The 16,088-nt window shown below is 42.2% G+C and overlaps 1 protein-coding gene across 2 annotated transcripts in view; it reads left to right on the forward strand.

The window, feature by feature from the left end:
• MYOM1 (myomesin 1) overlaps nt 1–16,088 on the forward strand; it is a 160,929-nt gene that overhangs the window by 11,416 nt on the left and 133,425 nt on the right. For both annotated transcript variants that reach the window (XM_085846647.1, XM_085846648.1), the window contains one exon: nt 5,122–5,271. In XM_085846647.1, coding sequence (XP_085702773.1) covers nt 5,122–5,271 — 150 coding nt within the window. The remainder of the gene's footprint in view (nt 1–5,121; nt 5,272–16,088) is intronic.

The raw sequence follows: 16,088 nt of genomic DNA on the forward strand, positions 1-16,088 counted from the left end.
TGCGTTCAGTGAGGACACGAAGAGCAAGGATACGGTCAATCGTTGACCTCTTTGGCGTAAAGCCTGACTGCTCTGGACGCTGGTGCTCAAGCAGATGGTGGCGAACCCTATCAAGAATTATCCGAGCAAAGACCTTGCCCGGCACTGAGAGCAGCGTCACCCCTCGGTAGTTGTTGCAGTCTTGGCGATCACCCTTCCCTTTCCAGAGAGGGACAACAAGGCCCCTCTTCCAGTCAGTTGGGATGATGCCTGTGTTCCAGGCAGAGCACAAAACTGCATGCAACGACGCGAGTGCAGCATTTCCACCAGCCTTGAGAAGTTCAGCATGGATGCCACAGATCCCTGGAGCTTTGCCCCGTTTCAACTGGTTCACCGCAGCTCGTGTTTCCACAAGCGATGGTGGACCACAGTTGATTCGAGGGTCAGCAACAGGGATTGTAACACCCTTGACGTCCAACTCGACAGCTGGGGGATCAGCCTGGTACAACCGCTCAAAGTAACCGGCCCAGCGGGCCTTCACTTCAGACTCCTCTGTCAAGAGCCTACCACTCTCTGCTCGAACTGCAGTGCTCCGAGGGATGGGCTTGGATGAACGTAATGCGCGAATTCCCCTGTAAGCGGGACGAGAATCACCTGTCCACAGGTGATGCTCTACCCCCTCACAGATTCCTCGCACATAGGCCTCCTTGTCCACCCTCAGTGCACGTACAGTTTTACGCCTCAGCTCCCTGAACAGCTCAGCTCTGCCATTCAGCCTGGCCCTGCGACTCTGGTCAATGGTATCCAGTGTCCCTTGAGAGACAAAATTCTTCTTTGCCCTGCGGTGAACTCCAAGGCATCCACCGGCAACATCAAGGACGGTGGTCTTGAAGGCGCTCCACAACTCTTCAGGACCCCCCAAAGCACCCAGACCCCCAAGTGTCCACTCAGCCTGTTCGCAAACTCCTCAGCTACTCTCTCATCCCTGAGCTTGGCAACATCCAGCCTAGGCTGGGATGGTACCATTCTCCAGGATTTAAGGTGCAGCTTTAGAGTTGCTACAACAAGCCTGTGGTCAGTATTGAGGAACTGAGCACTCCGGTAGACCCTGCAGTTCTGGATCATCCTCCAACGACCGTCAATGAGGACATGGTCAATCTCCTTTGCCACACCGCCAGCGTTGGAATACCAAGTCCAGCGATGAGCTTGCGGGCGCTGAAACCATGAACCAGCCACCCTAAGTCCATGACTTCTTGCAAAGTCAAGGAACTTAGTGCTATTCTGGTTCATAGTTCCTGACCCATGGGGACCAACACACACCTCATAACCATCCCTATCAGTTCCAGTCGATGCATTGAAATCCCCCAAGACTAGAAGTGTATCTCGTCTGGGGCACTGATCAACCACAGACTCGAGTGTGGCGTAGAATGCATCCTTCACGGTAAGATCACTCGCCTCAGTCGGAGCATAAATAGAGACCAGGGAAATGACACCTAAGGAGTGACGAATCCTTAATCTCATAATACGCTCGTTGACCGGTGTTACCTCAATTATCATTGGGGTCAGCTTATTGGACACAGCTACAGCAACTCCTTGGGTATGGTAACCATCAGAGCGACCAGACCAATAGTAGGTGTAACCACCCACCATTATCTCGCCGCAATCCGGTCTCCGAACCTCAGAGAGAGCTGCAATCCCGATGTCCAAACGCTTGAGCTCAGATGATAACAGAGACAGGTGATCATCCTCTCTTAGGGATAGGACATTCCAGGCACCCACCCGAAGGGACCGCCTCAGGTTAACCCAAGGAGACCGCCGTCTGGTGGACGACACCTCAGCACCACTCCGACACACTCTCCCGCAATCTGACCCAGGGATGTTACCCCGTGGTTTCCCTCCTATCAAAGATTGGGGGTCCCGAAGGCTTTGCCCCAATCCCATCATCCGGTGAGCTGCCCTGCGAAGGGAAGCTGCACAGGAGGTACTCCCACGGAGTGGGTTTTCAGATTTTTTTGCGTTTTTGCGTTTTGCGGAATGAAGCGTTTTACGGTGGCTGGAGTGCAAATCCTGCCACCAACCTCCTAATAAGAAGTAACCCAACTGCAGGAGGACGTCCGCAGACACAGTTGGGCACTAGATATGGATGGCCGTTGGCTCACAAGGAGCTCCTCCGCCCTTTGACAGGTTTTGTTTTTAATCCTGCTGGGTGTCCATATCCAAACACCCTCCTCACCAGAAAACCTGGTGGGGGAGACGGTTTAGTCGCCGACAACCCGACCATGGAACAGGTTAGTACAGGTTTACATGGTACCTGTAGCAGGTCACAGATCGAACCTGACCTGACCTTACATGCCTACACAGGCTGTGATTCAACTTCAATGATTTTTGGCATCGGAAAAAAGTCAGCCTTCCGAAAATTAGTGAAATCTGATCCTGTCATGAAGTCCTGTGCTAGTGCATTCATCCTTCAAAACAAATCTCAAGAGGACATATCAGATCTTGGAAAAGACCTGATGGTTGATCTATTTGGTGGCAAGTCGAATGATACGCTATCATCACTGCACCATATCATTTTCACCAAGAAAGTGGCAACTGCTCAAGCATTTGTCACTCCTGAACGGCTTCCACCAACATCACCTGTAACAAGATTCCATAGCCAACGTGTGTACTTTCAAATTATGGTTTGGATGGGGATGGCAAATGAAATGAACCCAACTGAATGGGGATGGAAACAGGAAAATGATCAGTTAATTCCAATTATGACCCAAAACAATGCTGCGCCTCACGAACTCTTGAAAATTATCCATTGCAACTGTTCAAGAGGGTGCAAATCCTCTCGATGCAGCTGCAGACGCTATGGACTCCCCTGCACTGCTGCATGTGGCCCTTGCCAAACTGAAAACTGTGACAATCCAAACAACACTCAAGAGGTCGATACTGAGGAGGAGGATGACACTCAAAACTGAACGCTCTGAAACTTATTCTATGGACAAAGGTGGGATTTTTGTGTTACATAATCGGCCAACATCATTTTTTATGATCTTAATGTGTTCTTTGCCCCCAAAAACCTAGGGATAGACACCAAGATCATCAAATTTGAGTTGATAGTTACAGAGTTATGATCATTAAAAGGTTTCGGCAGCCATCTTGGACGCCATCTTGAAAAAAAACACTTTTCCGGGGGTCACACTTTGGTAAACTTTTAGTATGTTATAAAGTACACTAAAACCTACCAGAATCAGTTGAGAAACCTTTTGTAGCAATTTTTGGGGGGTTAAACTGTATATTGACCTGACTATGGGCCAAATGACCTTTTGTGTACAAGTCCCTTGTGCTTCCTTGTATGGAGATAGTTTAATCCTACATGACACCTACTTGACGTAATTTCTAATGCAGAGACCTTCCTAATCCTGCTCCCGCCAACCTGCATCATACTACTCTTCTACCCATCCCCCTCCATCGTACTGTAATGAGCCTTGACCTCTGTGTTTATAGATATTGTAACATAAGGTTAATGGCCCTGATGCTGCATGAAGGGCGATCTGCTGCAGAATTAACAGCAAATTTGGCAAACCGACCAAGTGAATTGTGTAATTATCCAGCGTTAGGGAAACTCATAAACTCGAAACTTCAGAGATGACGAGTTTATTCGAGCACAGTATTATGCAAGGGGATGTCAAATCAGTTTTACCCTGAAAATTATTTTCACAGTCAAAAGCACGATTCCCAGTACAATGACATCAGGAAACCCATCCACCGCAGGGAGAAAGATGTGTGATATTACCTGGAGAAAAATAACACCTGCGCTGAGTTTAACAGTTCAACGTCACAGGCAGGGATAGAATTTCTTTCCTTCATTAGTCGCTTCAATCTTCCTCCACATTAAAAAAAAACTCAAACCTTGGTATTTCTTTGTTGGTATTTCCTAAAGTTAATTTGTTGCGACATGAGGAATATTGAAACATATACATAGTATGTTGGCAAAATTATAGAATTTTCAACGCCCGTCCACACCACGAGAGGTTGGGACTGGGAGGATAGCTTAGAGGTAAGCACGCTCAACTTTGAGCTATCTAGCCAGGGTTTGAACCTTGAACCGAAGTATGAACTGTCATCCTGGAGTTTCACATGCAGAGCGAAGGACAAATCAATGCACCATCCGGTGGATATGGACGTTCAGTCGGAGCACCTGTCTGCTGGCACTGGTCCTTGGTGGACGTTAAAAAATCCCACGGTGTCTTCCACAAAGAGTCGGCGAGTTACCGCTGGCACCCTGAAAAAAATTACCTATTCCTACCTGAATGGTCTTCTTGTATCAATAGATAACCCTTGGTAGCAGGTTCCACTGCTTGTTATCTCAGAATGTGGATGGCAGCAGCTCCAGGATAAATTATTCACATGTCACATGTGAATGAGCAACTGGCGTATCAGGGGCAAATCCAGGAATTGGATGGGGGGGGGGGTTCCAAATAACAGAAAATCTAAGTCATATGAACGTTATGAAAACTTTATTGCAGCTTTCAAATAAATGCACATTCACATATTCTTTGATATGCATGTATTGTGCAAAAATATATAAAAGTTAATTAATTTGATATCTACATGCATAACTAAAAATAAAATAGCTTGAATTCAATAAACTTCAAGTTTCAATCTTAAATATCATGACTAGTGAGACCTACCTGAGTGATGGTAGTGCCTATATGACATACTAGCAACTATGTTAAATATAACAACTTGAATACAGCTACCTTTACTAGTGTTTCGTAGAGCTCTGGTCAAGCTATACATATTTTTTTATGAACACTGTTTCTATCATTAATTCATTATCATCAAGGGTTCTCTTTAGATACCGTGTCTTGCATTAATCTAATGACAGTTTCTCAGTCCCTGCACTTATACATTCAACAATTTCTATGATGATCACAGAGGACAACAGATATTGCAAAATAAATGTTCACAGCACTGTCTGTTCTTTTTGCAAAAGCACTTGTGACCAACAATCTGTTATAAATTTAATCACATGTGTTGGCAACCCCTGGATTTTCCACTGCGTATGATCAGCATAATACAAGGTCAGAATCATTTCAGGTGGCAAATAGTGGGCCTGTGGGGTCTCCGTTCACCTTGCGTACTTTTCAGGGTGAAATCAACTTCGTATGAACAAGGTCATAAGATGGCGTTCCAGCACAGCTCTGTGAAGAGTCTTGCTGGACGGAGGTTCGTCCAGATGCGCACATGTCCCGAATGCGGCAGGACTGCAGACTACTCTGCACCGGGATATTGGTGCTGGTAAGGCTGGAGCGCTTCGGGTGACGTATTTCATCCACATGGAAATATAAGTGAAATTAAGAGGTGTGTTCTGTTAGCAAGCAGCTTGCCAAGTGACTTGTTTGATTCAAAGCATGCAAGCAAGCACTCAAAAGGAATGGAGTGCTCGGCACCACTTAACAACATGGTGGTGTCCATGTAAACAGAGGGTGGTCTCCCATGGTACTCGAGTGAATGCTGTCTGGGCCCTTGTTTTCTGTTTTACTCCATCCTCTTGTGACAACTTCCATTTTACTCGATAACATGTACATCAAGGCTTTTGAGAAAAAAATATCTTATGTCGTCACGTTGTTGGACAAAATGTTCCAAAAATCTAATCTTGTACCATTGATGTTTTAAACATCAAATTGTGTGCTGAAACATATGAAAACTTGGGTTTATCACTGAATGAGAAGGATTTCAATTTATCAAGTCGATTCAATCAGATTTCTTCATTAGTGCAACGTATCAGCAATAATGTTCAAAATTTGTGGTTCTGATGGATTTAGAACACGGATTTATGAAATTTTGACCCCTTTATTACCCATGTAACGTTACTAACCAAAACAGCAATTCATGTTTTTGCCTGAAGAGAAAGCATTTGTTTATAATTTTGTTTGCTTGAATTTTCCTTCTCTGTACAGTCTTTAGTTCAAAAAAGGAAATTAGAATCATGAACATTGTAACATGTGGAGTGCAGAAGCTGTCAAAACTTGCAATGCTGGGATCATGTAATGTTACCCCCCAAGCTGTAAAGTTACTAACCATTGTAAAATTAAAACAGATGCTGGTCAGTTGACACAAGACAAATTTTGAATGCTTGGAGCAAAGTTCAGACAAAAGAGGGCAGGGTGATCCAATTATATTTACCCATAATGCAACTGTAAGCACATTCTTCACATGTACATTGCATCCATGTGTAACAAGTCAGGACTTTCATTGTTTCATCACCTTTCATCTGGTGACAAAAAGTCGGGTATGTTGGATGACAGTGTGTTCGTGATAATTTAATGTTGCACAAAATCGAATTAAAATAATCAAAGCTGTAATTTGAACGACATTGTATGCAGGTATCCCCCGCTTAACCAACGTGGGTTGAACGAATGGTTTAATTTTGGGCTATTGTTCGCGTAACAAAGGAGCTGTCACAGTGTCTGGTGATTGTGAAACATCATGATGATACATCGATAAAGTTTTTCTACTGATTAACTTTTCAGAATGAAAGGGTTAAAAATAACCATGTCCTCCTCCACCTACTGTGGCTTTCTGGTTAGAAACTTCGACTCAAGATTGTTTTGCTCAGTGTTACAAATAAATGATCTTTATTATTGTGTTACTGTCTTTTTATTTGGAAAATAATTATCTTCCACATGAAGGACAAAATGATTTCCAAATTAGATGCGCCAGAAGTTGTCAATAATTGTGCGCACTTCAAATTTTCTGTTCAAATTTAAGGAAAGAACTTGTATTTGATGCTCAAGACAAAGCAGTGTTGTGTGCAACACTCTAGTTATCTAGTACATACATGCATGGAAGACTGATTTTTTGTTGTTGTTGTATCTTTGCAAGTGGGAAAAGGAAATTCCCCTCATCATGAATTCCTTGTTCACAACAAGTAAGTTGTAGTTGATGGTAAGAGAAGTTGCAATGTCTATCATGTTTAGTAACAATAATTTACATGTGTGTGCGGCATTGTGAGAAACTGTCATATACAACTGCACACACTTTGGCACAAGTTCGTAGATCATAACGTAGACGAAAATTCATTTGTTCCAGTAAAAGAAGAATCTAATAAAAGGGGGGCATATGAGGTGCTTTTTTTTCTGTTTTCTTCATGGCAGCTACGTGAATTCATAAAAAATGGCTGCACCCTCCAAGTTCTGAGCAAGAGATTATTATTAAATACACACAGTGTAATTTATGATATGAACATTTATGAAGATAGTCATGCATTCATGGTGTCATGAGCACGTGATAATTAAAGAACAACTCTGTATGCATTCAAGATGTACCTCATGTCATACTCCTTCAATGCTTGTGCAGTGTATGTGCAGTACCAGTAAAATGTGAAGCTTGTTTCGTGTACGACAAGCTCAGTGTACTTGTGAACTTTCCATTGCTTCATCCTTAAAGAAAACCAGATATTGTGTTTAGAGTCATATGTTGTTTAGGCAATGATTGATTTGAAGATGCAAACTAGGATGTCTGCTGTATTTACAAGAGTGGAAAGATGATTTTTTGTTCATGTCCAAAAGTATGTTGGTGTTATATATGGTAGCAAAGCAGATTTATTAATATGAAGGAATCTTGTGGTCAAGATCTCATTGTTCTGAAAGCAAAAAAGACCTATCTCCTTAAAAAGTGAGTGAAATAGGATCTTTCATATATTTTCCTTAGATGAACAAATGGTCACTTTACGAACTGTAACGTGGCTAACCAACATTTTTGGTACATGCTTAAAAATGATGAGAAGAGTTGTGATAAGTTATTTGCCAGTAAACAATCAGAGAAATATTACACATTGTTTCAGCTTATCCCGTTTGAGGAAACATTTTTCAAACAAAGACATGCAAATTTTATCCATGTCATTTTTTTGTAACGTTGCTAACCAACATGAAAGCTGCCATCACAACTCACACATTTTGGTCTCACTGGTTCTAATTCTTACCGTGAAATAGGTCAAGGTAAGATGTATTGATTGTCCCATAGTGGAGAAGCTTACATCTTGATTTTAGAGGACTTGGTATTTGATATGCTGGATGTACTGGTGTGTGCCTGTAATTCGGCTACTCGGAGGCTGGAGTTGAGGAATTGCTGGAGGATGGTAGCCCCGTGTTGCGCAGTACTAACAGATGGTATAAAGCAGTCTGGCTGATATGGCAGCACCCAACCCTGATTGTCAGGTCAGGCCAGATCAGATCTGTGACTTGCTACGGGTATCATGTAAAACTCATACTAACCTGTTCATGGTCAAGTGTTGGCAACTAAACTGGCTCCCCCCACAAGGTCCCCCTGGTGTGGAGGGTGTATGCCTGTATGAACTTGGACACCCAGTAGGATTAAATACAAAACCTGCAAGTGTTGGCAGGGAGGAGGAGGTCATTTTGAGCCAACAGCCATCCATATATGGTGCCATCTGCATCTGCAGACATCCTCCTGCAGTTGGTTACTTGCCCGAGGAGGTTGGTGGGAGGATTTGCACCCTGGCCCCACAAAACACTTCAACCTGAAAAGCACACTGTAGTGTGTGTCAAGATGGTGCTGAGGTGTTGTTCACCAGATGGCAGTCTCTCAGTGTTAACTTGTGGCGGTCCCTTTGGTTGGGTTACTGGAATGTTCTATCCCTAAGAGATGTGGATGGGCCAGACATCTGCCTGGGGGATGCTCAGACGGAGGCCCCTGGTGTACCAGTCGAAAGTAGTTCATGCTCCCATTGTATCATGAAGTATGGTAGTACTCCATATAGAGGGATGATATGGAGAAAAAAAATGGCTACCCATTCAAATGTGTACACAATGGTATGCTCATAAACTACGATAGAGTGAAGTCGTAAGCATTTGAAAGCCATCCCTTTTAGTCTTAAGCGTTTTCTGAGCTAACAAGACTTAAGAGGACACCAAAATACATCACTGAAGTACCACAATGAGAGATCGCTAAATCACCAATTTGTACTTCTTTTACTTCCCCTCTTAAAACAATGTAAAACTGTAGCCCAACCTACCTCAATAACTGCTGAAGCTATGATGGTGATTCCAACACAAGGAAGTTATTTTGTTTCTGGGCAAGTGCATGCAACTCAAAATTTAAAAGTTCAGCATATAAAACATTCATAATTTTATTACGAAAACAAATTGAAGATAAATGTGGACTCCAAACCAAACTAGGCCAGAATTGTGGCAAGAAGGAAGATGGACATTGCCATTCTAAAAGCGATACACGTCCAAACCATTACCCAAATCAACTGAAACAAGTCTTACAACAATTGAATAACATAGATGGATTTAATCAATACCAAAGTAACAAAATATATAAAACATTAATCATGTAATTATTTTCAAAATAGCACCGCAAAGCGGGCGTAACCCCTCAGCCCCTTGACGCAAACCAATTTCAAGATGGTGGCCATATTGAAAATCACAGTACGCCCATTTTCGAAAGGAACCTTCCTCTACTCAAGCCCAACACACCCAGCAAACATGGATTTAATCGGACAAGGCGTTCTCCTCGAAATTGACGGAAACCAATTTCAAGATGGCTGCCATGGCGGCCACAGTGAAAATTGCAGCATGCCCATTTTGGAAATGAACCTCCTCTACTCAACCCCATTATACCTCACCAGAATAAAATAAATGTGTGGAGCCATTCTCAAGTTATTGTCCGGAAACCAAATTCAAGATGGCTGCTCGAGCCGCCATATTGGATATCGGATTGCGCTGAATATCGAAAGGAACCTTCCTCTAAACACCCCCATTATATCACACAAAAATGAAATCAATAAGTCAAGCCTTTCTCAAGTTATTGTCTGGAAACCAAATTCAAGATGGCTGCCCTGGCCGCTATATTGGATATCGCATCGCACTGATTATCGAAAGGAACCTTCCTCTACTCAACCCCAACATACCCTGCAAAAATGGATTTAATCGGACAAGGCGTTCTCCTCAAAATCGACGGAAACCAAAAGTTGACAGGCGGACGGACGCCCGGACAACGCCTATGACGACAATACCCCTTAACCAATTTGGGCTGAGGGGTAAAAACGAGAATCACATCGTTTTGCAAATGTGGTAATCCACATAGTGGACTGAACCAAGAGCCAGGATTGAGTCGGGGAAGGGGGGGGGGGAGTTTGATAGAATGTACCATAAGTCAAATTTAACAACATAGACGGATTTAATCCATACCAAAATAACAAAATATATAAGACGTTAAGCATTTTATTACTTTAAAAAATTGCAGAAACAAGAAGCAAAACGTTAAAAAAAGTAAAAATAGTGGGATGAAATCTCAAAAAAACAACCAAACAAGGTAGGAATGACACCTCATTATGATGCCACAATACGACACAACATTCCTCTTATGGTTTAGCATCACGATCTCTTTTGACGTTGTTCCATCACAATCCCACAATAAAAGTAAAATGTGTGTCACACAAATCCTGCAGCACTCGGAAGGAAAGATCGAAACACCAGCAGTGAAGACACGACGACACGAGATCTTCCAAGTAGACAGCTTCCCTCCCCCCCCCCCTCCTATTTTGCCTGACTCTGGATCCACGAAGTGACCTCATTAATGAGTAAGGACACAGATTCACCCTAACATCCAATAAAATAACGTCCAAAGAAACAAGAAAGGAGACACATTTTCTGAACATGGATGATTTATAACTCTGCACTGAACGAAAAATTGGCAGAACAACTGAAATTAGTGAAATGATGCTCTGACGACATTCAAATGGAATTTGGCCGAGATAAGTGTGCCAAATGCACATTCGTACAAGGTAGACCAACAAAAACGGAAAACATAAAAATCGACAGATATACAACAACACAGGAGCGAAACAATGAAGCATCTTACAAATACCTAAGAGGAGAAGAGGGACACCAAATATGTCAAAAAAAATGTGCAAACCAATTAACAAAGAATACCTGCATATAATAAGACTGATCCTGCAAACATAACTCTCCCCAAGGAACAAAATCAAAGCCATAAACCAACTAGCAGTACCAGTATTTCAATACAGCTGTGGAATATTAACTGGTTACAAAGCAAATCAAAAAACTAGATATCAGAACAAGGAAACTCCTCACTATCCACAAAATGTTCTACAAAAGTCAATGCATCCCGAGAATGTACCTGTGGAGGAAAGAAGGAGGTGGTGGCCTCATGGGACTCGATTGAATGCACAGCGTGATGACTGTAGGTTTGGTGGAGCATGTGAAAAGTTCAGCAGACTACCGAATACAATTTGTATGCAAGGATGAACACAACAAACCAGAAAAGGTATCTCTCACTCATCTTGTCAAAGTAACTTCCAAAAACAGGTGTGAATAGAAGATGTCACGCACCAATCCAAAACAGCAACAAATACAGCCCCCAATGGTTGCAAAAAAGACTAAAGAAAAATATACGATGAAATACCAACAGATATATAGTGACAACTGGGAGAATGACAAAAGAGCAGTTAAATATACAAAAGAGTTGGACAGATTGGGAATAGCCAAAGAAGGATCACTGGAATGGCAAAGAAGAGGTCATCTCAATTGGAATGGAGAACAAATCATTATAAATGACCAAGACCAGGGACACTACACAAATGGTTTTAAAAATGGCAGGACTGAGAAAATCAGACAAATGTAGGTTTTGCAAGGTAGAAACAGAAAGTACAAGTCACCTCCTATCGGGATGTCAAAAACTCAAGTCAGAACAACTGTACACAAAGGCACAACAAAGGTATGTGGAATAATCCACTGGCACATCTGCAGAAATTTCAATGTCGCAGTTCCACAAAACTCATGGAAACATGAACCAAAAGCAATCACTGAGAACAAAGATATAATTCTCACGTACGACATGATGATCCTGTCCAGCATGAACATAGAAAACAAAGCACTGTGACTGGACATGGTACTCAGATACAAAAAGCAAAACAAGGCATTGCTAATTGAGGTTTTAGTACCCAGTGATTGTGTACATAGTTTGGGGCTGCAAGGTTTCAAGGTTTAGGAGTTTTGGAGGAGACACACCCACACACTGATTGACTGACTTACTGACACAAACTGACATTTATTCTTGTACGGCAGATATTTTGATTTTCAGGATACATTTATTTTCAACCTCAAACAAAATACCAGGAACAAACATAAAGTCGATGACCTATTTATAAACACATTCATTAAATAGAAGGGCACTTGGTAGATCGCATACTTCCGCCACGCAATGCCTGATCCACGAAAATACATCGGGCCCATTACATTTTTGAAATATCATTCTATGTATCGTTTTCGGCCCTTTCTCTTTTAATGATGAAGAATCACTTTAAAAATTAAGTAAGCCTCGTATCCAGATCCGGATTTGGATCTTCACCAAAATCGAATCAATTCGTCCTTGTCACACACCCAACGTGTCCACCAAGTTTCGTCGGAATCCATCCACAACTTTTGAGATATCCTGCACACAGACAGACAAACACAAACAAACACAGACAGAAAGCGGTAAAAACATAACCTCCTTCACCTTCAGTGGCGGAGGAAACAATCATGGTGATGATGTCGTGGCATGTCTCTTTCTTTTTTTAGTCCCATTGGGAAAATAAGATGCTGACTTCAGGAGTATGAGCTAGGGTCGCTTTCCAGCAATAAATCCAAATGTCCTTGGGTGTGAAAGCCAAGCTAATAAAAGTAGAATGCAATGTGATTGATATAGGACAAATGTTAGCAAGTGACCAGGCATGCTTTTTTGTGCAAACGGCCAGGCCTTTTTTCACACCGCATGTTTCTGACATTCACGCAGATTACATGACACTGTACTATCTCTCAACGGGATCTTTAAGCCAGTGTCTTGTCTGCTGGCATATACTTGAACTTGTTAAATATTCCGTTTTGGCTGTAGCAGTCAGTACTAAAACAAAATTGCTGATCCTGACTGCCATGGGCCCTGTTTTAGCAACTTCATCCTTGGAGGAAAATCACTTGTTCGTCACATTTAATGTGATCAATAAAAGGTCATCGGATTGAATGAGCGACGGTGTCAGAGAGATGAGGATTTGTTTTCTGCAAATACAGTTATACAAAGTTTGCGATCCATTTTGAGGTCAAAGCAGCAATAGCTTGATTTGTTTCAGGGAATGAATCAGCAATGGTTTCCAGCATTGACTCCAGGATGTCTTCATCAGGTGTTTAAACAATGATGGCTTGTTTTCTCTTCCTACGGTAATGGATTTGTGATGCGCTTGATTTGATAGGCCGAATGGAGTAAAAAGTGGGACCTCTGACCTTGTTCTTTCCATGTATTTCATCCTGTCTCATACATTAGTACAAACGTTTCCATGAGTGATCAAATTTTCCAAAAACAACAAATACCTCTCCAGTGATTTATGTTTGCGAGTGATTATTTATTATTTTTTTTTTAATAGTATCTGTAAACAGAAAGTTGAGGCTCTGTCATGTCTGGTTTCTTGAATGTTTGGTACCGATAGAGACTCATGGAAAAAACTTATTCCTGAAACACAATTCCATTCATTTTTCAATTCATGTTGCAAGCATCACTGATGTCAAACCAATGAGACATGCCACAACTTAAACTGAAGCAAAGTTGAAGCAAAGTTTAAAACCTGGTGTTGGCTTAGCGGGTGACACTGTCCTGAGCTTCGTGGGTCCTGAGTTCAAGCCCTGTTGGCTGCTGAATTAACACCAGGTGGTTGACTCAGCCTGTCATCCTTCTGAGGTTGGTGAAATGAGTACCAGTGGAGCAGCCAAAAAAGGCTGCACATGAAGGGAAGGGGTCTTGACAGATTGAGTAAATCTGGTATTGGTGTCGTGCAGGCATGATGGGCTGAATGGCCTCCTCATGTGCCTTAATTCCTTGTAAAAGGAAGAAGCTGTTTGGCCAATTATACTTCTGTCACATCCACATTCAATTTTCTTTCTTCACTCACTTTAGTACTTTATACTTGTACAACACACACAGTCCTGTTTGCCTGGTGGCAATATCATTATCGCTTCACGGTAGCATGTCACAGGGATACTCTGATTTGAAAGGCACCATATAAGTTTTTACATTCGCATGGCTTCAAACAAAACAGCCAGCTTAACGTCCCATCATAATAATTTCAAGAAATGTAAGAAACTATTTTTGAAAATAACAGAACAACCACAGACATCACACTGCAGGTATAAGGCGTGGGTGAAGTGACAGTGGATATCTGCAAAAAGAGGGAGCAAAGCAGGGATGAGGTGTGAGTGTGTGGATTGGTGTTCATTATCTCCAACAATTTCTAATGGGAAATGAAGACCCAAAATCACTTTAAGAGGAAGCAAACTCCTCTTCCACCTTCACGACGAATGAAGAACATCCATTGGACCTCATTAACCCCAGAATCTGTGCAAAAGATCCCAATAACTGATTAGATGTCATTCTGCAGCGCTCTGTAAGCCGTCTGACTTTAAAGGAATTTTGAATGCTTTCTTTGCTTCCAGTACGAGGCACCGCATTGACTCTTGAATTTGGACAGACATTATATCGTACCTTGTTAAACTTATTCAGCCTGTTCTCCGCTCAAACTTCTCTCCACATTGCTTGGTATCTTCTTCATTTTATTGATGCCGTTCAAGTCGACTTGGTAATTCAGTTCTAGCTTGATGATAATGAATCGTGAATGGTTCAACTGCCCACCGTCCCACATTTTGGATGTGCAGGAAGCATCTCAAACTGCAGATGCATTTTTCCTGTGTAAAGTAAAGTATGTATCTGAACCATTGAGCAGATGTAAACATGCTTGACACATGCAATACAAAATAGGAATCTCCTCTACTCCCATGTTGTGTTCTTAACAGAATTGTATGTGACAGAATATTGACGTCAGGTGTATTGCTATCAGGTAGCATTGCATCATGGGGCACACAAATGTTGCTGTGTGGGTCGAGCAGCACAGGAGTACCCACCTTTCCTGATTAGAATCCCTCCTGGTTAAATTGAGTTAAGAGGAGCTTTTTAAAAGGTTCTTTCAAGACAAGTGTAAAAAACGTATAATGAGCTGGTGTGCTTTGAAATATATATATATATATATATATATATATATATATATATATATATATATATATATATATATATATATATATATATCTAAATATATACTGTTATGATGGTGAGCGTCACCGTGGATTATGTCTTAAACAACATAATCCATATGGACGGTTGTTCTGTGCGGATTATGCGATTTTTACCGTGTGAGACGTAATCTGCGGCGATGTTCACCATAACAGTCAGGAGGTGCGTCTGATGTGGAAATGACGAATGTGGTCAGCATTGGTTAGATATTTATCAGTATGCCATCCCGATGAAGGCAAAGAAGCCCGAAATCTGGGTAGGCAGCTCCATTTGATGTTTAACTGATGGTGACCATGTGATCTTTGTCGGTTTGACAGTCACCGGGCTGAAGCCTCTGGGCTGGAGGTGACACTTTGGTGTAGGATTGTGTGTAATGGAGATCGGGGAGTGCGGTCACATTCCACATGTTTGGAATTACCTGCCGATCCCATCACCTGCCTTCTGGTTGAATGGTTTGCATTAGCGGGAACAATTGTCTGGGTGGCAGATGGACGGTTGTCCTTTGCGGATTATGCGGTTTTACCATCTGAGACATAATCCTTGGTGATGCTCACCATAACAGTCAGGAGGTGCGTCTAATGTAGAAATGAGGAATGTGGTCAGCATTGGTTAGATATTTATCAGTATGCCATCCTGATGAAGTCAAAGAAGCCCGAAATCTGGGTTGGTGGCTCTGTTTGATGTTTAACTGATGTTGACCATGTAATCTTTGTCTGTTTGACAGAGTCACTGGGCCGATGCCTCTGGGCTGGAGGTGACGCTTTGGTGTAGGACTATGTCTAATGGAGATCGGGGGAGTGCTCGTCACATTCCACATGTTTCAATTAACCTGCCGATCATATCACCTGCCTTCTAGTTGAATGGTTTGCATTAGTGGGAACAATTGTCTGGGTGGCAGATGGACGGTTGTCCTTTGCGGATTATGCAGTTTTACCATGTGAGACATAATCTGGGTGATGCTCACCATAACAGCC

Source organism: Eptatretus burgeri, chromosome 11 (genome assembly GCF_056783735.1).
Source record: "Eptatretus burgeri isolate ZD-2024b chromosome 11, Ebu_testis_v1, whole genome shotgun sequence".
Lineage (NCBI taxonomy): Eukaryota > Metazoa > Chordata > Myxini > Myxiniformes > Myxinidae > Eptatretus > Eptatretus burgeri.